This window comes from Oncorhynchus nerka, linkage group LG13 (genome assembly GCF_034236695.1).
Source record: "Oncorhynchus nerka isolate Pitt River linkage group LG13, Oner_Uvic_2.0, whole genome shotgun sequence".
NCBI classification, from domain to species: Eukaryota; Metazoa; Chordata; class Actinopteri; order Salmoniformes; family Salmonidae; genus Oncorhynchus; species Oncorhynchus nerka.
The window spans coordinates 14,852,676-14,876,582 of record NC_088408.1 but is presented as its reverse complement, the minus strand read 5'-3'; the positions used below and the strand labels follow the sequence as shown (position 1 = coordinate 14,876,582).

The following is a 23,907-nucleotide window of genomic DNA, read 5'->3' as shown; positions in this document are numbered from 1 at the left end:
CTCTGTCCTAGGACTCTGTACCCCTCCCCTTACCCCTTTCAGTCCCTCGTTCCCTTTTTTCTCTCTGATCCAGGAGTGTGTACAGATATAATTTGCAGGGTAGATAAAGGTGTTTGTAGCTCCAGTGAGCATCCTGAGGACTAGGCTGAATGATCTTAGGACAGTTCTGGTAATTGGACTCACTGTGTTTTTTTTTCTCTTGTTCCCTCGCTTTTCTTTTCATTCTCTCTCTCTCTCTTTCTCTCGTTCCCTCTCGCTCTCTTGCACGCCAGTTCACCCGATCTCTCCCTTTTTTTCTCTCTCTCTCTCATTCCCTTTGTCTCTACCTCTCTCTTTTCCGAACCATAGATAGATGTGTTGTGTAATGAGGGATTAAACAAAGAAGGCACTCAGTTTCACAAACACATGCAGCACTGCTCTTTATTCCTTTGTTTGCTTCTTTCTCGTTCAAACCCCCTCTCTTTCTGCCTTTCTTTTTCACTCATTACTCCTACATTGACAAATTTGTTCTTTCTATCTTTCTTCTTTCATTCTTTCTTTCTATCTGTTTTTCTTCTTACTTTTTTCTTTCTTTCTTTCTTTATTTTCTGTCTCTCTCTGATTATCGGCAAGACTAGCAAGGGCACAATGATGCTGCCTAAATAATTACAGTGGTAGCTGATAGTGCACGTATTGATTGAAAGTGTTGCTCTCCCTCCCTCTCTCCCCCTCTCTCTCCCTCTCTTTGACCCTCTCTCTGACCCTCTCTCTCCCTCCCGTGTCTCTCCAATCCTCTCCCCATCTCCCTCCCTCTCCCCCCCTCTCTTCCTCCCTCTCCCCCTCCCTCTCCCTTCTTCTCCCTCTCGCTCTTCCTCCCTCTCCCCTCTCTCTCCCTCCCTCTCCCCCTCTCTTTCCCTTTTTCCCTCCCTCCCTCTCCTCCTCTCTCTCCCCCCTCTCACCCTCTTTCTTCCCCTCTCACCCTCCCTCTCCCCCCTTTCCCATCTCTCTCCCTCCCTCTCCTCCTCTCTCCTCCCCCTCACCCTCTCTCTTCCCTTCTCACCCTCCCTCTCCTCCCTTTCCCCCTCTCTCTCTCCCTCCCATCTCTCTCCAATCATCTCCCCCTCATCTCTCTTCCTCCCTCTCTCTCCCTCCCCTCCCTCTCCCCATCCCTTTCCCCTTCTCTCTCCCTCCCTCTCTGTAGGGTTCATGTTCGGAGGACAGATAAGGTGGGGACGGAAGCAGCATTCCACCCTATAGAGGAGTATATGGTTCACGTGGAGGAACAGTTCCAGCACATGGCCCGACGTTTCCACGTGGACAAGAAACGAGTCTACCTGGCAACAGATGACCCTTCACTACTGCAAGAGGCTAAGACCAAGTGAGAAACCACCAATACCCTAATAATGATTAATGAAAGGGGAGTGAGTGTGGCGTGTGTGTGTGTGTGTGTGTGTGTGTGCATGTGCATGGGTGCATGCGTGTGTGTGTTTACATGCATGTATGTGTGTGTATGAGCGTGTATGATTGTATTTCTGTTTGTATGTAGAAGGCCATATAGTATGTGCAATGCTGTGTCCGTCAGGTACCTAGACTATGAGTTCATCAGTGATAACTCTATCTCGTGGTCGGCCGGTCTGCACAACCGCTACACTGAGAACTCTCTGAGAGGAGTGATCCTAGACATACACTTCCTGTCACAGACTGACTTCCTGGTCTGCACCTTCTCCTCACAGGTAGGGGTGCCATATCCGACACAACACCATTTATGGGAATATACAGTACATTATTCAATAACATATATTCTTACCTACCTGAATAGCCAACTCATATTGTCATTGTCATGTTAAACAAGGGCCATAAGAGATGGCATGACAACTGTGGTGGTTAATTACTTTACAATAAAATGAGGAGAGACAAATTTATCACACAAGTCTGAGTTATAATTAAGCTAAATCTTTATTCACATATTAATAAGGGAGCAGGTCAGTACAACACACACATACAACGTGAATCAATTGAGTGCTCTACGATAATGATGTCTGGTCGACGAATCACCCTCAGATGATTCGTTTAGAGCCCAGAGACAAAGAATACAACACCTTTTTATAACAAAGTACATCCTCCTGAATATTCATGACAAACAACAGATGTATGGAATGGGTCACAAGGTTAAGATTTGCATGAAAGATACTGATAATTCACAGCAGACAGTATCTACTGTAAAGACTGTTCTTATTGTGTAGAAACCAGGGTCTGGCCCCGAGCCATCTCTCCCTGGTACCTCATAGAACAGAAACACCAACTTGTTCTATGGAATGCGGTCTTGTTAGGTTCATCACCCAAGGCATCGTAAATCTTCTGACAGCATTAAGCCCCTAGAGGCCCATTCTCAGAAGAACATACACAGATAAGAGTGTTCTAATAACCCCCTATTCTGTTGCATAAAACAACCATTTGATGCAATTACAGTATTATAACATAATCTTGCAATTTTGCTCTCATACAACACAAACAGATCTGGGACCAGGTAGCTTTTTCATCTGAATAAATCTAAACAGCCATATACACGGAATGTAATTAAGTTAACATGATTCTTCACACTTCCTGGTCTCACTTCATGTTTCCTGCATACCTACTTCCTGTTTCCTGTAACCCTGTACCAGGTGTGCCGCGTGGCCTACGAGATCATGCAGACGCTGCACCCGGATGCCTCCTCCTTCTTTCACTCACTAGACGACATCTACTACTTCGGGGGCCAGAATGCCCACAACCAGATCGCCATCTACCCCCACCACCCCCGCAGCCCAGAGGACGTACCCCTGGAGCCCGGTGACGTCATCGGCGTGGCAGGGAACCACTGGGACGGCTACTCAAAAGGGGTCAACCGTAAAATGGGGCGCACCGGTCTCTACCCATCCTACAAAGTCAAGGAGAAGATCGAAACCGTAAAGTACCCCACGTACCCCGAGGCAGACAAGCTGCTCTCAAACTCTCAACGGAAGTGAAGAAGGAAGGGAAGGATGAAAATAAAAAGAGAGAGAGACACTGAATCAGTTAGACTGCACATGTTGGGAACAGAGAGAACAGTGGGAAAGGGAGAAAGAGATGGAGGTGATTAGACTGCACTGAGAGTGTGTGGGCCTGCCTGTGGGCATTTACTTGTGTGTGAGTGTGTATATCTGGATGTGAATCTGTAAATTGCGGAATCTTGCACCTGCCACCACCCTGTCCCGGTGCACACAGATGGGTTTTATAGAGAAATAGGAAGGAACATTGATTTCAAACGAGCCTGAAAACAATTAAAGGTCCGTAGCCGACAACACTCACTCTCCAAGGCAGACTGGGAATGGGACTATCCAACTGGGACTATCCAATCAGGGCAAGCCTTGGATCGATAAAAAAAATATTTAAAAAGCCTTGGATCGATGACTGGAAAACAATTATAAACAAGAAAAAGTTACTTGTTTTTATTTTTATTAAATTATTTTGGTGGTTTAAATTGTATTCTTGCCTTCTTTTGTCTCTCCTTTGTTCACTGAATGTTTCTGGTATCTTCCTCTTTCCATATTCACTCACTGCGTTCCTCCCTTCTCCTTTCGCTCCAACAGTCCTACATCTCCAACAGTCCTACTACTCCAACAGTCCTACATCTCCAACAGTCCTACTACTCCAACAGTCCTACTCCAACAGTCCTACATCTCCAACAGTCCTACATCTCAACAGTCCTACATCTCCAACATCTCAACAGTCCTACATCTCCAACAGTCCTACATCTCCAACAGTCCTACATCTCAACAGTACTACATCTCCAACAGTCCTACATATCCAACAGTCCTACATATCCAACAGTCCTACATCTCAACAGTTCTACATCTCCAACAGTCCTACATCTCCAACAGTCCTACATCTCAACAGTCCTACATCTCCAACATCTCAACAGTCCTACATCTCCAACAGTCCTACATCTCCAACAGTCCTACATCTCAACAGTACTACATCTCCAACAGTCCTACATATCCAACAGTCCTACATATCCAACAGTCCTACATCTCAACAGTTCTACATCTCAACAGTTCTACATCTCCAACAGTCCTACATCTCCAACAGTCCTACATCTCAACAGTCCTACATCTCCAACATCTCAACAGTCCTACATCTCCAACAGTCCTACATCTCCAACAGTCCTACATTTCCAACAGTTCTACATCTCCAACAGTCCTACATCTCCAACATCTCAACAGTCCTACATCTCCAACAGTCCTACATCTCCAACAGTCCTACATCTCCAACAGTCCTACATTTCCAACAATCCTACATCTCAACAGTTCTACATCTCAACAGTTCTACATCTCAACAGTCCTACATCTCCAACAGTCCTACATCTCCAACAGTTCTACATCTCCAACAGTCCTACATCTCCAACAGTCCTACATCTTGTATGTGCAATTATTTTATTCCACCTTAATGTGCTTTTTAACATGTTTGTGTCAGGTGCTGGTGCGTTGTACTGTATATGAAGTGTGTGTGAAAGGTTATGAGAGATGCTGTGTGTGTTTGTGTGTGTGTGCTCTATGGTGACCTATGATGACCTTTGAACTATGGTGACCTATGATGACCTTTGAACTATGGTGCACACAGAAGCCCTCTTCAGGCTCACCAATGGACTCCACCGAGCTAATGTCCTTTTCACATCTCTACTTCTGTTCTGTCCGTCTGTTTGTTGTTGTTGTTTTTTAGTTCTAACATTCATGTTTCAAATAAATTAGGAAAAAAGAGATGCCTATGTTGACAATGCTATTAGAGGTTTGTAGTCGATCGTGATGAAGACCTCTATGCTCAACCACCACTCCGCCCAAAATAATATCCTCTTAAATGTGTTATGAAGGTTGTTATGGATGATACTGCTACTCTCATGAAGGTCGTTATGAATTCTTCAATAAGAACCTACTAATGTCAATAAAGATGGTGGATAAATGAAGATAGTAAAGAATATTCAAATGTTCCTCTGTCTGTGTAAGTGGCGTTCCCTCTCTCGGGTGAGCATGCGTGAGAGGGAACCAGAGTGAGGGAAAAACGAGGGTGTGGAATGTCTCGCTTTCTCTACCGTCTCTCTGTCAGTGTCACAAATCAAGATGGCCTCCTAGTAACAACAGTTTTTTACCCTGTTTTCTCCCCAATTTCGTGGTATCCAATTGTTTTAGTAGCTACTATCTTGTCTCATCGCTACAACTCCTGTAAGGGCTCAGGGGAGACGAAGGTTGAAAGTCATGCGTCCTCCGATACACAACCCAACCAAGCTGCTTCTTAACACAGCGCGCATCCAACCCGGAGGCAGCCGCACCAATGTGTCGGAGGAAACACCATGCACCTGGCAACCTTGGACAAGGATATCCCTACCGGCCAACCCCTCCCTAACCCGGACGACACTAGGCCAATTGTGCGTCGCTCCACGGACCTCCCGGTCACGGTCGGTTACGACAGAGCCTGGGAATGAACCCAGAGTCTCTGGTGGCACAGCTGGCGCTGCAGTACAGCGCCCTTAACCACTGCGCCACCCGGGAGGCTATCAGATATACATCAGCTAACCAGTCATGAGTCACCAGACCCCAACAAGTGCACACCAAACATTTCAAGGGCTCAGACTGCGGTCCAAACACTTAAAAGACACACGCTATCCCCTCAGCCCTCAAATTAAGTGGACACTTCTGATGACATATCATGACGTCTGACGAGTATACACTTGCAGGGCAATGGGCGAGGGAGGAAGTAATGATTTTTAAATGGACCACCCTTGGCCGGAAATTCAACACTCGTTCATCCCGTCTATGCTGGTCTATGCTGGTCTGTGCTGGTCTATGCTGATCCATGGTGGTCTATGCTGGTCCATGCTAGTCCATGCTAGTCTATGCTGGTCAGTGCTGGTTGGATGCTGGTCAAGCTGCAAATGGCTAAAATGTAAATGTAATTACACCAGCATGGTGTAACTGGTTATGCTGGCAGACCAGTATGGTCTAGTTGGTCAAGCTGGTCTGACCAGCATGGTCTAGATGGTCAAGCTGGTCTGACCAGCATGGTCTAGTTGGTCAAGCTGGTCTGACCAGCATGGTCTAGCTGGTTATGTTGTGTTTTCGCTGGTGACCAGCCTTCATTGTGCTTCTGCTGGAGGCCAGCCTTCGCTGTGTTTTGGACACTGCTGACCAGCATAGGCTAAATCAAAACCAACATCAAGTCACATTATGCTGTCTTGCAAAGTGATGTTGGAATCCAGCCAGTGAACAAAACATACATTATGTTACCATAAATTACAAAGACACTTTGGTGTAACATTACATTACTGTAAAGAAAGCACTTCTTCACAGTAATGTACTGGTAAACCAAACATTATTTTGAAGTTATGGTAACATACTGTACCTTTTTTTTTTTACAGGGTAGCCTTGTGGTTAGAGCGTTGGACTAGTAACCGGAAGGTTGCAAGTTCAAACCCCCGAGCTGACAAGGTACAAATCTGTCGTTCTGCCCCTGAACAGGCAGTTAACCCACTGTTCCTAGGCCGTCATTGAAAATAAGAATTTGTTCTTAACTGACTTGCCTAGTTCAATAAAGGTAAAATAAATTTAAAATTAAAAAAGGTAACTGACTTCCAGTAAGTTACTGTAAAAACAAGTTAAGGTTTTTTATAGTGTATCATAAAGATTGTTCGGCATTATGTCATTTGTCCCTATGGGGGAAAACTTTTGGGTGACAAGTAGTACCCTTTGAATTGTTCCTGTAGGTGAACCATTTAGAATTGAATTTAGAACCCTCTCATGAACAACCAATGACACGTTCTACAGTTATACTTATAGGATACTTCAGAAATACTTATGGCACACACAGTAAAAAATGACTTGTCATTTGACAGTAAGTTACTGGCTACTGAGTTGCAGTAAAAATACAGTACTTTTACAATTGAATAAAGGTGTTATTGTTGTAAAATGACTTGTTGCTTACCTTACTTTCACTGCACTTTGAAATGTAAGTAGCTTTTGTCAATCTGTATCGCTGAATTGTTTCACTGTATCGCTGAATTGCACGAAAGAAATGTAAAGGTAATTTTCTATTGAGCCAACATCTGCAGCATTTAATGTGAATGCAGTCTACGCTAACACAGGAACATGCCTTTCCATTTCAATCCCCCTGTAACGCTGAATTTCCATGATTTAGTGGTGAATTTCCATGATTTAGTGGTGAATTTCCATGATTTAGTGGTGAATTTCCACGTTAGCGGTGTTGTAACAGTTTACGTGGTTTTATTGTTATGTTGAAGGTTGAGCACCTAATTTGTCTACTCCAAAAGCAAAAGAGGTGCTCAGCCTTTGACAACATAACCATCAACCACTTAAACTGATTCAACACTTCCACTGACGGTTGGCACAAATACACATATGTATAAGATCACGCCCACAAATAAGCTAATACACCGCACAGGTACGTTGACCCATCTACATTTCAAAGCGCAGTGATGATTATACCTTATATTCAAAATATTGGGTAGAACATTTTTACAATTATACTAGATTATATTCACTAGATTATATTCAACAACACTGTTCCCTAATTTTGAGAGTATGTGGATACAGTGCATTCGGAAAGTATTCAGACCCCTTGACCCTTTTTAAAATTGATGTTACATTACAGCCTTAGTCTAAAATGTGTTAAATGTTTGTCTTTCTCATCAACACACTATGACACATAAGGATCTCTCTGTACATTGCTTCGCTCATCTTTCTTTTATAAAGAAATATATATAGGTGTCCTTTGAACATCGCTGCCCGGATATACTCGAGATTACGATGGTCAGTCCAGATGAGAAAAGGGTGCTTAGCCCCCTCAAGCCAATGTCTCCACACCTGCAGAGCCTTGACTACAGCTAACAACTCCCGGTCCCCAACGTCATAGTTTCGCTCCACTGGACCAAGCTTCCTCGAAAAGAAGCCACAAGGGCAGAGCTTTGGTGGTACGCCCGAGCGCTGGGACAGCACGGCCCCTAGCCCAGCCTCTGACGCGTCCACCTCCACTATGAACACTAAAGAGGGGCCCGAATGCGCCAACACGGACGCATTGGTGAACAGCTCCTTCAGATGACTGAAAGCTCTGCCCGCCTCTGCTGACCAACGCAAGCGCACCGGTCCCCCCTTCAGAAGTGAGGTAATGGGAGCAGCCCCCTGACCAAAACCCCGGATAAACCTCCGGTAGTAATTGGCAAACACTAAAAACCGCTGCACCTCTTTCACCGTGGTCGGAGTCGGCCAATTACGCACGGCTGTAACGCGGTCACACTCCATCACCACACCGGAGGTGGAAATACGATAACCCAGGAAGGAAACGGCCTGTTTGAAGAACACACATTTCTAGGCCTTGACATACAGGTCATGCTCCAGCAGTCGCCCAAGTACCTTACGCACCAGAGACATGTGCGCCACGCATGTGGCAGAATAGATCAGGATGTCATCGATGTACACTACCACTCCCTGCCCGAGCAGGTCTCGGAGAATCTCGTCTACGAAGGATTGGAAGATGGCTGGAGCATTCTTCAACCCATATGGCATGACGAGGTACTCATAATGGCCAGATGTGGTACTAAATGCGATTTTCCACTCATCTCCTCCCCGGATACGCACCAGATTATACGCAGTCCTCAGGTCCAGTTTTGTGAAGAAGTGCGCCCCGTGAAATGATTCCACCGCCGTAGCGATCAGAGGTAGTGGATAACTAAAACCCACTGTGATAGAATTTAGACCTCGATAATCAATGCCTCGATAATTAGACCTCGATAATCAAGGCGCAGACCTCCCTCCTTCTTCAAAAAAAAAGAAGCTTGAGGAGACGGGTGATGCGGAGGGCCGAATGTACCCCTGTCCCAGCGATTCAGCAACATATGTCTCCATAGCTACTGTCTCCTCCTGGGAGAATGGGTACACGTGACTCCTAGGAAGTGCCGCATTCTCCAGGAGGTCTATCGCGCAGTCCCCTCGACGATGGGGTGGTAATTGGGTCACCTTCCTTTTACTGAAGGCGATAGCCAAATCGGCATATTCAGAGGGAAACCTGGTCTGGACTCTCCACCGTAGTCGCGCCAACGGAAACTTCTATACACCTGCCTGAACACTCCTCTGACCACCCTCTAAGAGCCCCCTGTCGCCAGGAAATCCCCGGGTTGTGATGAGCTAGCCAGGGAATTCCCAACACGACTGGAAACGCAGGTGAATCGATAAGGAATAGACTAATCCGCTCCTTATGACCCCCCTGCGTTACCATGTCCAGTGGCACCGTGGCCTCCCTGACTACTCCTGACCCTAATGGTCGGCTATCTAAGGATTGCACGGGGAAAGGTAAGTCTAACGACACCAGGGGAATTCCTAGCCTTAACGCGAGCCCACGATCCATGAAGTTCCCAGCTGCGCCTGAATCGACTAGCGCCTTATGCTGTAGAGAGGGAGAAAACCCAGGAAAAGAGGTTAACACAAACATATGACCGACAGGACGCTCTGGGTGAGTCTGGTGCTGACTCACCTGGGGACACCGAGTAGTGCTCCGCCTGCCCTCCCGACTCCCAGACGAGCTCCTCCAGCACCGGTCGGCCGTGTGTCCTCGCCGACCACAACTGGTGCAGTCCCCCTCAATGCAGACCCCCCTAACTCCATGGGGAGGTGGAAACAACAGGTTGTCAATGGACATATCTATAAGTTCATCCAAACTGAGGGTGGTGTCCCGACACGCTAGCTTCCTGTGGTCGTCCTCCCTGAGGCTACAGAGGCAGTGGTCTATCAAAGCCCTGTCGTTACACCCCGCTCCTGCGGCCAAGGTCCTGAACTCCATGGCAAAGTCCTGCGCGCTCCTCGTCTCCTGTCGCAGGTGGAACAGCCATTCATCTGCCGCACGACCCTCTGGTGGGTGATCGAACACGGCTCGGAATCGGCGGATGAACTCGGGGTAATGATCCCTCCTCGAGTCTGCGCCATTCCACACTGCGTTAGCCCACTCCAGGGCTTGTCCCGTCAGACAGAAGACGAGGACGCTCACGCTCTCCTCCCCGGAGGGAGTAGGACGGACGGTCGCCAGGTATGGTTCCTGTTGGAGGAGGAACCCCTGACACCCAGCCGCCGTCCCATCATACTCCCTAGGGAGCGCCAGACGCAGAGCCCTGGAGCCGGATGCTATAGCAGGGGTAGGAGGTGGGGGGGATGCTGGAGATGGAGTGGGAAGGCCACTCCTCTCCCATCGGTCCATCCTCTCCATCATCAGATCCATGGCCGATCCTATACGGTGGAGAATGCTGGTGTGATGGAGGACCCTCTCCTCCATCGACGGGAGAGGAGGTACGGCTGCTCCTGCTGATTCCTTTTCCAAAGATGTGCGGGATTCTGTCACGAGAAACTAGGTGCATGAGGAAGAATCAGGCGCAGAGAGCATATAGTTCCACAGGAAGAAGTGCACTTTAATATCGCACCGAAAACAATGCCCACAACACAGGGCGCGGAAAATATGGACCAACCCAAACACACAGGGTACCAGGTCCGGAGCACGAACACCAAAATCATACACACGTAACATAAGAGTAATCCCGCACAAAACAAGGGCGGGTAGCCTAGCTATAAATAAGGATCCCATCAAGCAAACACCAAAAGACACAGGTGCAACTAATAAGACAAAACAAACAGAAAACGAAAAAAGGGATCGGTGGCGGCTAGTCGAATGGTGACGACGACCGCCGAGCACCGTCCGAACAGGCAGGGGAGCCAACTTCGGCGGAAGTCGTGACAGTGTGTAGATTTATGAGGGGGGGAAATGATTTAATCAATTTTAGAATAAGGCTGTAACGTAACAAAATGTGGAAAAAGTCAAGGGATCTGAATACTTTCCGAAGGCACTGTGTATGTTGTAGTGTTAATTTTTTGAACCCTTATTTTTCCAGGTACATTTACTGAGAACACATTCTTATTTACAGCAAAAATCTGGTGATTAGTTACAGAGGAGAGAAGGGGGATGAATGAGCCAATTGAAAGCTGGGGATGATGAGGTGGCCATGATGGTGTGATAGGGAATTTAGCCAGGACACCAGGATTAACACACCTACTCTTACAATGAGTGTCATGGGATCTTTAGTGACCACAGAGAGTAAGGTCACCCATTTAACATCTCATCCAAAAGACAGCACCATACACAATGTCCCCAATCATTGCCCAGGGGAATTGGAATATTTTTCTTACTGAGCCTCCAACACCACTTACAGCAGCATCTGGTCTCAAATTTAGGGACTGACCAGGATCAACCCTGCTTAGCTTCAGAAGCAAGCCAGCAGTGGTATGCAGGGTGGTACGCTGCTGGCTAACTAAAGATGGACCTGCTGGCACTTCTGAAACATTAATGCACTTCTGCCCAAAAGCTTGCAAGTTCAAATCCCCAAAGGATTTATGCACACTTTAAATCAAGTGTCCCTGAGCAATGCTAATATTTACGTTGGTGTTGTCAGATAATCTGAAAATTATTGACTTGATTCTGGGCAACTTTTAGCAAAGTGCAGAAATGTATTCTTGGCACTAAATCTATGGCCAATCTCTGTCATGCCCACAGACCTGGTGGCGTAGCAGGAAATTCAGGTCATTAGCAATCAAGAGGTTGTGAGGTATAGTCTCAAGTAATTCAGCAGCATAATGTCATTTTACACTGTGGTGTAAAATGTTTAAATAACAATAATTGAAAGTAATACTTAAGTCGTTTTTATAGGGTATCTGTACTTTACTTTTACTTCACTACATTCCTGAAACCCAAAAGTACTAGTTACATTTTGAATGCTTATCAGGACAGGAAAATTATCCAATTTACACACTAAAAGAGAACATCCCTACTGCCTGTGATCTGGTGGACTCACTAAACACATGCTTCATTTGTAAATGATGTCTGAGTGTTGGACGTGCCCCTGGCTATCCTTAAATGAAACAAAACAAGCATATAATGCCGTCTGGTTTGCTTAAAATAAGGAATTTGAAATTAATTATAGTAGGAGTATAACTTTGATACATAAGTATATTTTAGCAATTACATGTACTTTTAGTACTTATGTATATTTAAAACCAAATACAAGTGGGATTTTATTGGGTGACCTTCACTTTTACTTGAGTCATTTTCTATTAAGGTACCTTTACTTTTACTCAAGTAAGACAATTGGGTACATTTTCCATCATTGCTTTTAGAGCAATAACACCTTCAGTCAGCTGTAAAAATTCTATAACTTGTTGTGGTGTACCTTACTTTCACTAAAACGAGTAGCCCGTAGTGTACCACAAAATGACAGGAACTTTTAACAGTGTAACATAACAGGTGAACATGGTGGAGAGGGAACGAACAGGATGCTTCTTCACAATCATTACAGCTGTAAAGAACCCTTCCTGATATGCAAACAAAGTCCCTCAAGAACCTCTTTTTTGTGTATGCTGGTCCAGCATGGCCTGGTCAAGCTGGTCTGCAAAACCACGCCCATCATTATCATATTTCCCAGCATGGTCTATTGCAATTAAAGTTTTAGATGTTTGGTTCAATATCTATGCGTGTGCTACACAAAGTTTAAATATAATTTTACATCACAATCCGGCATAATGTGACTTGATGCTATTTTTGCCGGTGACCAGCATTCAGACTCCTTCACTTTTTCCACATATTGTTATGTTACAGCCTTATTCTAAAATTGATTTTAAAAAATGAACAATCTACACACAATACCCAATAATGACAAAGCGAAAAATAAAAGATAGAAATATCTTACTTATTTACATAAGTATTCAGACACTTTGCTATGAGACTCGAAATTGAGCTCAGGTCCCTTCTTGTTTACATTGATCATCCTTGAGATGTTTCTACAACTTGATTGAGAGTCCACCTGTGGTAAATTCAATTGATTGGACATTATTTGGAAAGGCACACACCTGTCTATATAAGGTCCCACAGCTGACAATGGATTTCAGAGCAAAAACCAAGCCATGAGGTCGAAGGAATTGTCCATAGGGCTCCGAGACAGGATTGTGTCGAGGCACAGATCTGTGGAAGGGTACCAACATATTTTTGCAGCATTGAAGGTCCCCAAGAATACAGTAGCCTCCATCATTCTTAAATGGAAGAAGTTTGGAACCACCAAGACTCTTCCTACCAAACTGACTCTGCCCTGCCAAACTGAGCAATCGGGTGAGAAGGGCCTTGGTCAGGGAGGTGACCAAGAACCCGATGGTCACTTTGACAGAGCTCCAGAGGTCCCCTGTGGAGATTGGAGAACCCCCCAGAAAGACAACCATATCTGCAGCACTCCACCAGGCCTTTATGGTAGAGTGGCCAGACGGAAGCCAATCCTCAGTAAAATGCACAAATGCACATGACAGCCCGCTTGCCAAAATGCACCAAAAGGACTCTCAGACCACGAGAAACAAGATTATCTGGTCTGATGAAATGAAGATTGAGCCTGAATGCCAAGTGTAAGGTCTGGAGATAACCAGGCACCATCCCTACGGTGAAGCATGGTGGTGACAGCATCATGCTGCGGGAATGGTTTTCTGCAGCAGGGACTCCGAGACTAGTCAGCATCGAGGGAAAGATGAAAGGAGCAAAGTACAGAGTGATCCTTGATGATAACCTGCTCTAGAGCGGTCAGGACCTCAGACTGGGGCAAAGGTTCACCTTCCAACAGGACAATTACCCTAAGTACGGAGCCAAGACAACACATGAGTGGCTTCGGGACAAGCCTCTGAATGTCCTTGAGTGGCCCAGCCAGAGCCCAGCCATCTTTGGAGAGACCGCTTACACGGGTCACCAGTGTCCAAAACACAGCGAAGGCCGGTCACCAGCGAAAACACAACAAAGGCTGGTTTGTCACCAGCAAAAACACAACAAAGGTTGGTCATTAGTGAAAACACAACGAAGGTAGTCACCAACGAGACCACAATGCTGGTCTATGCTGAGGTTTTTTCAGCGGGGTTCTCAACCGTATTGGAAGACAAGGTCCAATGTCCCTCTGTGGACCTTCTTCTCCAATCCTTTTTGAGAAAGAGGCGAGGAGAGAGGACGCAAGGAATAAAGGAAAGATTCATTGAGAAAGAAGCATCAGAGAACTACAACCAGTATGCGTTCATGACACAAGTGGTAGTTTAGTTGGTAGAGCCATGATGCTTGTAACGCCAGGGTAGGGTATTTTTTACGTATGGACCACCCACATGCAAAATGTGAGTGTCATATGTTCCTTTAAACCTCTAAAAGTCTAAGCCGTTGGGGGTGGTCTAATAAGCTAACATATGGCTGTAACGCTTGTCGTCTGGGGAAGGAGAGGAGGACCAAGGTGCAGCGTGGTAAGTGTTCATATTTTAAATATTTTAATGAACACTGAAAACAAAACAATAAACAACCAACGAACAGTCCTGTAAGGTACAACACTAAACAGAAAATAACCACCCACAAAACACAATGGAAAACAGGCTACCTAAATATGGTTCTCAATCAGGGACAACGATTGACAGCTGCCTCTGATTTAGAACCATACCAGGTCAAACACCTAAATAGAAAATCATAGACAAACTAACATAGACAACCCACCCAACTCACGCCCTGACCATACTAAAACAAAAGACAAAACAAAGTAACTAAGGTCAGAAAGTGACAATGGCATTGTTTTAAGAAGGTCAAACCATGGATCATTTAGCTGTTTGATTTTGAATTTTAGAAATTCTTTAGATATAAGAAAAATACATCCAAAATGTATTTGATCAAATAAAGAACTTGGCCTTTAAATGGCATAAAGACAAAAGAAAAATCATAAGGATTATGTTTTTGAAGTGTCTTTCCTTAATCATGGAGATATAAGAAATGTTTTTGAGATACATATTTAACCCCTTGCTTTTGTTGGCACAAAACTACCTCCATACTTTAATTCATTTGTATGGGTTACCGTCAGACGAGTCCTGTGGCACTTGTGTGTCTCATCTTTCCATAGAGTAGTCATATTCGTTTCTAGGCCAATCCGTTCCAATGCTACAGACGTTTTCGTGAGAAATCGATTTTCGGGAAGTCTCATGGTCTGACAAACACAGCTGTAGCTTGGCCACCATCCACCGCAGATGGGGAGGGTAGACATAGGCGGATGTGGTGGATTGAGACACAGCCCAATTCAAACAAATATCTTTAGCTTAAACTGACAGATTTTGATGGGGATATTTTATTATGTTAACTTAGATTGACAAACAAGTGTTATGTGTTATAAATACCTTTATGTATAACCCTTCATGTAAAGTCCCCAGCGAGGCCCAGCGATAACCGATTGTGGCTCTAGATACTGCTGTAAGTCTACAGGAGTTGATGAATCGACCCACTGAACAAATCTGCCACTAGAGAACAGAGATGAACTTCTATGCCATTTAGCAGACACTTTCATCCACAAAGTGGAAATCAAACCCAGAACCCTGGCAGTGTAAGTGCCATGCTCTACCTACTGGACCACACAGAACCATGTGAAACAGGAGGTCACTGTACATAGTACTTCACTCCTCTCTCACATCAACTGTTCTACTTCCTACAACGTCTGAGATGTTTATTATCTCTTTTTATATGTCTTATTTATGTTGTATCCTTGTCTACCCAGCACCGGCGGTGTATTGGAGCTTCATTACATAGTCCTCCTTTAATTCCATCAGTGATCTGCATGCTTCATTGGGCAGCCACAAGATAAAGCACAGTGCTAGTGGGGAGATGAGTTTTGTGCGTACGAGGGAGAAAACTTTCTGACAACAATTCGGAACAAATTTAGTCTGGGCTGATAACCACACACACACACGGAGTGCACACACACAAACACGTCTTTTCTCCTAGCCCAGAGCGTTTCAATGAACAGCTCTTTCAATGGGTAAGAAGGGCCTCCTGGGCTTTCTAAATGCACTAGCTAAGTGGAGGGCAGTTTAATTAAAACAAACGCGACGCTGTTGCCGCACTCTACAGCAGTTATTTAAGAAGTTAGTTCAGTTAATTATTCTGTTAATTGGCCAGCGGTCCCCGGGTGAGGGTGCATTCAGGTTTTTAACTGGCCGATTCTCCTCTCTATTTACTTGTGGACTAATTGTTTAAACTATTGTAACTCTCAGAGAGAACGCGTGGTTATTGTCTTGTGAGGTGCACCCAGAGATGTTTTTTTAATGTTTACTCTTGGGTATGATATGAATATGATTCACCCATCCTATAAACCTCCGTAACAGGTCTCTGTCTTAGATGGGTTTAGTGAGTGAAACACAGAGAGAGGGGTTTATCCATAGGGCAAATGCATTGGGTGTTGTCAGTCTCTTTTGTCTGAAGTTCAGCTTGTGTGGTGTTGCCCTTTTTCTTGAGGCAAGTCGAAGTTCCGTAGCCAAAGTCTGCGGCCCTTTGTCTGGTCAACAGTACTATCCTTAGTTAAATATCCAATTGCGTGACTAAGACTTCCTCTGCTAAATCTTCTAAATTAACAAAAGATTTCTTGATTTATCTTAGATGAATTCGGCCTATTTTGAGGAAGTGTTACTGGGTATGTTGTTGCTACGGTGGCTCAAGAGGGGTAAACAACGGTAATATTGCAGTTTTCTTTCTGGTTTTCAAGCGAAGGTCTATAGGGTGTATGCGAGCACAGACGTTCATTTCACCGCCGAATTCTGCTAGAAACAAACCAAAGCTAAGTATGCCGACACCTTGAAAGTCCACTAATCTTCGCACACTCAGTAGATGAACTCCAGAATGGGTCACCCTCTCAGAATGCTCGTATCCCTCTTCACACCCTTCTCCAGTCTTTTCCAGGTTTCCTATGAGGTCATTTCTTAACATGCCCCCTGATTCCTTCCCTTCCACTCCATTCTGCCTTGGCACAGCTTTTGGCCATATTGAGCCTGTGAAAGGTTCCCCACTGGGCACAGATGTCAATTCAATGTCTATTCCACGTTGGTTCAGACAGTGTGTGCCCTGTGGGATGTCACCACTCAGTGGAGCAAAAGGTGTTTTGTTTGGCACACACAAGAAGGTGATCCTTGTCTGCAGATCAGATTAATCAATCACTCAGCTCTGAACCAGTGAGAGAGACAAGCCTGCAGCAGGCTTTTCCAGATATTCCAGGAAGAAAGATGGGCTGCTACTGGCTTTAAAAAGTATTTGATTGGTTTTGCCTGTTAGAAATGTTCTGATAGACAAACTTGGTGTGGTCATAAAGAAAGAAAAGTGTGATGTCACAGAGTTCATGTGCTTCAAATCTTTGACATAATGACGCCGGAGGAGATGGCTGCCATTTTACGGTCCCCAAACCAATTGTGCTATTGTGTGTGTATTTTCGTGTTATTTGTAACTTATTTTGTACATAATGTTTCTGCCACCGTTTCTTATGACCGAAAAGAGCTTTAAGATATTTGGACAGTGATTACTCACCCCGTACTGGAAGAAGATTCTTTCCTTTAACGATTTACTTCAGACACCCGACAAGGCCCTCATCCCCGTCATTCACAGGACAAAAGGACAGAGATATCGGGGGTTTAGGTCTGGTTGCCTTGTAAGGATCCGACGGCGAGTGGGTAATCTGCCTTAACCATCGGTCCTATTAGCCAATGTACAATAATTGGATAACGAAATAGCCCAGCTACGATCACAAATATCCTACCAACGGAACATTGAAAATATCTTATGTTTCACTGAGTCGTGGCTGAACGACGACATGGATAACATACAGCTGGCGGGTTTAACGCTGCATCGGCAAGATAGAACAGCTGCCTCCGGTAAGACAAAGGGTGACAGTCTGTGTATATTTGGAAACAGCAACTGGTGCAGGAAATCTAATATTAAGGAAGTCTCAAAGTTTTGCTCGCCTGAGGTAGAGTACACTGTTGACCATACTAGCTACCAAGATTTTTCATCGATATTTTTCACAGAAGTCTATTTACCACCACAAACTGATGATAGCATTAAGACCGCACTCAATGAGCTGTACACGGCCATAAGCAAACAGGAAATGCTCATCCAGAGGTGGCACTCCTAGTGGCCGGGGACTTTAATGCAGGGACATTTTTACCTCATTTCTACCAGCATCTTAAATGTGCAACCAGAGGGGGAAAAAACTATAACACCTTTACACCACACGCAGAGAGGCGTACATTTGGCAAATCTGACCATAATATTATCCTACTGATTCCCCATACAAGCAACAACTAAAGCAGGATTACCCACTCGCCGTCAGGATCCTTACAAGGCCCCCTATATCTTTGTCTCTTTCTCATGCGAATGACGGGGATTTGGGCCTTGTCGGGTGTCTGAAGTAAATCCTTCGCATCCTGCTCGTTAAAGAAAAATCTTTGTCCAGTACGAGGTGAGTAATCACTGTCTTGATATCCAGAAGCTCTTTTCGGGCATAAGAGATGGTGGCAGAAACATTATGCACAAAATAAGCTACAAATAACGTGAAAAAACACACACAATAGCACAATTGGTTTGGAGCCCGTAAAACGGCAGCCAACTCCTCCTGCGCCATTGTACATAGAAGCATTGTTCATGTGCTTGTGGTCATAGAAGCAGAGCATTGTTATGTCACAGAGTTCATGTGATGAAGTCATAAAAACAGAGCATTGTGATATCATAGAGTATATGTGCTTGTGGTCATAGAAGCAGAGCATTGTGATTCACAGAGCTCATGTGATGAAGTCATAAAAACAGAGCATTGTGATATCATAGAGTACATGTGTTTGTAGTAATAGAAATAGAAGACTGTGATGTCACAGAGTTCATGTGTATACAGTAGATCTCCGTAGCAGTTGTGGTGACAGTACTGTATATTAACTTAACTTGACTACATTGATACCACAGTGAGATTTCATGTTAAACCAATAGCGCTAACCATTATGTGTCCTGCGTTTAAAGATGTCCCTTCACCTCCCTCTCTCCCCTCTCCCACTCACCCCCCTCTCCCGCTCCACCCCCTCTCTCCCCTCGCGCCCTGTCCCTCCTCCCAGGTTTCCACCTTGCTGTGGTGATGACCATTAGTGTGTTGCTGCAGTCTGCAGCCTGCAAAAGATAACAGGTGATTTAGGGGCCCTGCTTCCCGCCACAGGCAGAGTGAAATGGCTGCCCACCGCTTATCTTCCCCTCTCCGCCATACTCCACACACTTTTACATTAGGCTGCCCCATTCACAGCCATTTGTCTTCCTAGTCAGAGTTTGATTAAGGAGACATCTTGGTCGTGTTCAGTTTGCACGAAATAGAAGAAACTGGTCCGGAATGCAGTGAAATGTAACTTGTCCAATAACTCACTTTAATTTGCTACAATGTGAACTAATGAACACAACACAGGGCAGGACATAGCTGGAATGTCTGTATCGAACAATTATAGTCACGTCGGTTGGTATGCATTGGTTGAAGCTCAATGTTAAATTAAAATCTTCCTACCATAATACCTATATGACACCAATGTCAATGAAAATTTGTAAATCGACTTGATTGGATGTACACAATACACTCCCCACATCTCATCATGATCTTTCTGGTTGTTAACAAAAATCACTATACCAGATTTTTGACAGGGTCTTGTCTGCAGACAATTTTTTCCCAGACCTAGCTCAGATTCTAGACATTGGATTAAAAAGAGGGTACAGTATCCATAAGGTGAACATTATACTTAGATCCATTTGGATTGAATATGTTTGTAGGTGCAACAGTTTTTAATAAATTCAAAATTTCCCACTCTCATGTGTACATTTCTGCCCAATAGAAACGATGTATTCGTGGTCGTAGCTGGTCTATTTCTTATCAGACGAATCTCAGAATCCTAAAACAAGGTGCAACTTGATTGCTGCACAACAGTAGCAGCTAGCTAGTAGAAGGCTAGCAGCTGTAGCTAGCTAGCTAACACCAATTGGATGCGAAGCAAAAAGAAGCTAGCTAGTTAGCTAGATACAGTGGCTTTCGAAAGTATTCAACCCCCTTGGCATTTTTCCTAATTTGTTGCCTTACAACCTGGAATTAAAATGAATTTTTGGGGGGTTTATATCATTTGATTTACACAACATGCCTTCCACTTTGAAGATGCAAAACATTTTTTTTTATTGTGAAACAAACAAGAAATAAGACACACAAAAAAAAAACTTGAGCATGCATAACTATTCACCCCCTCAAAGTCAATACTATGTAGAGCCACCTGTTGCAACAATTACAGCTGCAAGTCTCTTTGGGCCTAGCCACTGGGATTTTTGCCCATTCTTCAAGGCAAAACTGCTCCATCTCCTTTAAGTTGGATGGGTTCCGCTGATGTACAGCAATCTTTAAGTCATACCACAGATCCTCATTTGGATTGAGGTCTGGGCTTTGACTAGGCCATTCCAATACATTTAAATGTTTCCCCTTAAACCACTCGGGTGTTGCTTTTGCAGTATGCTTGGGGTCATTGTCCTGCTGGAAGGTGAACCTCCGTCCCAGTCTCAAATCTCTGGAACAGATTTCCCTCAATAATTTCCCTGTATTTAGCACCATCCATCATTCCTTAAATTTTGATCAGTTTCCAAGTCCCTGCCAATGAAAAACATCCCCACAGCATGATGCTGCCACCACCATGCTTCACTGTGGGGTTGGTGTTCTCGGGGTGATGATAGGAGTTGGGTTTGCGCCAGACATAGCATTTTCCTTGATGGTCTCATCTCCAGAGTACCTTCTTCCATATGTTTGGGGAGTCTCCCTCATGCCTTTTGGCGAACACCAAACGTGTTTACTTATTTTTTCTTTAAGCAATGGCTTTTTTCTGGCCATTCTTCCGTAAAGCCCAGCTCTGTGGAGTGTACGGCTTGAAGTGGTCCTATGGACAGATACTCCAATCTCTGCTATGGAGCTTTGCAGCTCCTTCAGGGTTATCTTTTGTCTCTTTGTTGCCTCTGATTAATGCCCTCCTTGCTTGGTCTGTGAGTTTTGGTGGGCGGCCCTCTCTTGGCAAGTTTGTTGTGGTGCCCTATTCTTTCCATTTTTTAATAATGGATTTAATAGTGTTCCATGGGAAGTTCAAAGTTAATGATATATTTTTTTATAACCCAACCCTGATCTGTACTTCATCAGAACTTTGTCCCTGACCTGTTTGGAGAGCTCCTTGGTCTTCATGGTGCCACTTGCTTGGTGGTGCCCCTTGCTTAGAGGTGTTGCAGACTCTGGGGCCTTTCAGATCAGGTGTATATATACTGAGATCATGTGACACAGATTGCACACAGGTGGACTTTATTTCACTAATTATGTGATCTGTAGGTAATTGGTTGCACCAGATCTTATTTAGGGGCTTCATAGTAAAGGGGGTGAATACATATGCACGCACCACTTTTCCGTTTATTTTTTGTTTAAAAAAAAAAAAAAACATTTTACTTCACCAATTTGGACTATTTTGTGTATGTCCATTACATGAAATCCAAATAAAAATATATTTAAATGACAGGTTGTAATGCAACAAAATAGGAAAAACGCCAAGGGGGATGAATACTTCTGCAAGGCACTGCAGGTATATTTTGCTACTGAAGGTTTTTCATATGGCTGACGTCATCTGTGTAAACTGCTGACCTGAACACTTGCATATAATCAGAGCATAAACAAATAAGCGAATGTCCTTATAGCCAGTTAGACACACCGAACTCTGGGAACGATGCTAATTAATACTACATGCACACACTGTTATTAGTTCCAGAGCAATTTCTAGCCCTTACCTTATGCAGTAATTCAGCACACCCCTCCTCTGTCAATTACATTTTCTTCTTGTCATTATAATCCAAATGTGCTCTGACTGAGCAACACAGCGTCAAGTTACTTTTTAACGTGTTCCCGAAAACCTGAAGTAACCATCCACAAGTTAAAAGTAGCAGGGGTGCCAGTTACACACCTAGCATCCAGGTAAAACAACATCATAATGATCATTGCTGGCTTGTGTGACCTGTGCACAGTGAAAAGAAAACGCCATGCTTGCTAACTTGTTTAGCGATGTGATAAAATTAAACTGTTTTACACTTTTTTTCCCAAACAAGAGAAATACACGTTCAATCAGCACTGAGAGATTGAAAAAAAAAAATTCAGAACAAACAAGTTCGGTCATCACCAAACTATCCTTTTAAAGTTTAAAGAGTGTCAAGTTGACGCATCTAGAACACAGTTTGTAGCGTAAAGGTTAGTGTCACCGTCCTGGAATTTGAAGGTCCTGGGTTTGCCTACCGGAGGGCTTATTTTGACCATTATCTTTAGTGTATAGCTTTTGACATCCTTTCCCGACAAACACACAGACACACAGCTTATTTTAATTATTTAGGTGTCTTTTAAGGGAGCCTTTTGTTTCGTCAGGAATTGTTGAGTGGAGGGTGGAGAGACCAACTCTCAAACTCTCAAGGAAGAAGTTGTTGTCCTCATCGGTCAGATGCAAGCTATCCCTACTTCTACCGAAGGTAACTCCTCTCCCTGTTCGGGCGGCGCTCGGCGTCGCCGGTTTACTAGCCGCTACCGATCCCTTTTTCCTTTTCTGGTTGTTTTGTCTGTGTTCCTTTTCACACCTGGTTTCATTTGCGTTTATTTCTGTGTGTATATAGGGCACCTGTTACCTGCCTTAATTCCTGCAGGATTAAGCTTGTGTGTATTTGCGTTCGGTATTCTATGCTGTTTATTGTTTTCGCTATTACGTACGTGTATGTAGTGTCGGAACGGTGGTTGTTCCTCCGTGTATTGCACGAGCGCCCTACGAGCCACATTCTGTCATTAGAGAAACTAAGAAATTTGTCAAGCTGGCCCACGTGGAGCTGACAAAAAAACGTATGCTTATTCATATACACACAATACATTGCACAGTATCAGTAGCAATGATGTATGTTCTGTTCCATCTGTTTTCATATGTATACTACCATTTCTACATGTGGGAATGTGTGCTCTTTGACTGGTGTTGGAGCGCTGTGTACAGCATTACTAAGAACATTTGTTGCTGAAGGATTTAAACCACCTATTTAATGTGCTCTGGTACCACTTGACCAATGCCTTTGGAAAGTATTCAGACCCCTTGATGTTTTCCACATTTTGTTTCATTACAGCCTTATTCTAAAATTGATAAAAATTCCCCAGTTGCTAATACACCTGATTCTACTACTCAGATGTTCATCAAGACCTCAGTTGTTCATCAAGACCTCAGTTGTTCATCAAGACTTCAGCTGTTTATCAAGACTTCAGCTGTTCATCAAGACCTCAGCTGTTCATCAAGACCTCAGCTGTTCATCAAGACTTCAGCTGTTAATCAAGACTTCAGCTGTTCATCAAGACTTCAGCTGTTCATCAATACCTTGAATAGCAGAATCAGTTGGGGAAGAACTGGGCTCGAACAAGAAAGGTTGCATAACCTTCAAGAGCAATTGTGGCCATCCTTGAATTGTATGTACAAAGTTAACTATATCTGATGAATGTACACTTGATTGTACAGTTTATATTTTGTAATAACTCACTATTGTTTCCAGGTATTGTAGTACTAGGCCTTTCTTCAGTACACTTTAAAGTACATTTTCATGTAAATAGTTAATGAGTACATGTTGATTGTTTTCGTATTTTCCAGGAGCCACATTGGCTTAAACACATTACTGGTTTTCACTACCCTCTGGAAAAGGAACTGTTAATATTAAATAAATACTAACAACTACATTATTTATGTTGCCATTTGTCATTATTGTGTAGTTCTACTTTACTTGTAGTACTGTGTAATGCTGTATTATAATGTTGTATAATAATGAATAACCACCTTCTGGTGTAAAAAAAAAACATTTAAGAAAAAAAACGATGTTTTAAGCGAGAAGTAGTCATTGGTCTAAAGAAGGAAGAAATGAAATTCACATGACAGGTTAAAGAACAATTTATAAGCCTTGAAATAATTG

The 23,907-nt window shown here is 44.0% G+C and overlaps 1 protein-coding gene and 1 long non-coding RNA gene across 2 annotated transcripts in view; both read left to right on the top strand.

The window, feature by feature from the left end:
• LOC115115430 (alpha-(1,6)-fucosyltransferase-like) overlaps positions 1-2,986 on the top strand; it is a 187,754-nt gene extending 184,768 nt beyond the window's left edge. Inside the window, exons 8-10 of the mRNA XM_065026209.1 lie at positions 1,181-1,357; positions 1,562-1,712; positions 2,643-2,986. Coding sequence (XP_064882281.1) covers positions 1,181-1,357; positions 1,562-1,712; positions 2,643-2,984 — 670 coding nt within the window. The 3' untranslated portion in view covers positions 2,985-2,986. The remainder of the gene's footprint in view (positions 1-1,180; positions 1,358-1,561; positions 1,713-2,642) is intronic.
• Positions 2,987-21,639: 18,653 nt separating this feature from the next.
• On the top strand, positions 21,640-23,638 carry LOC115115431 (uncharacterized). The gene is made up of 3 exons (XR_003861375.2): positions 21,640-21,904; positions 22,346-22,446; positions 23,140-23,638. It is a non-coding gene; the product is annotated as an uncharacterized LOC115115431 (long non-coding RNA).
• The last annotated feature ends 269 nt before the right edge of the window (positions 23,639-23,907 follow it).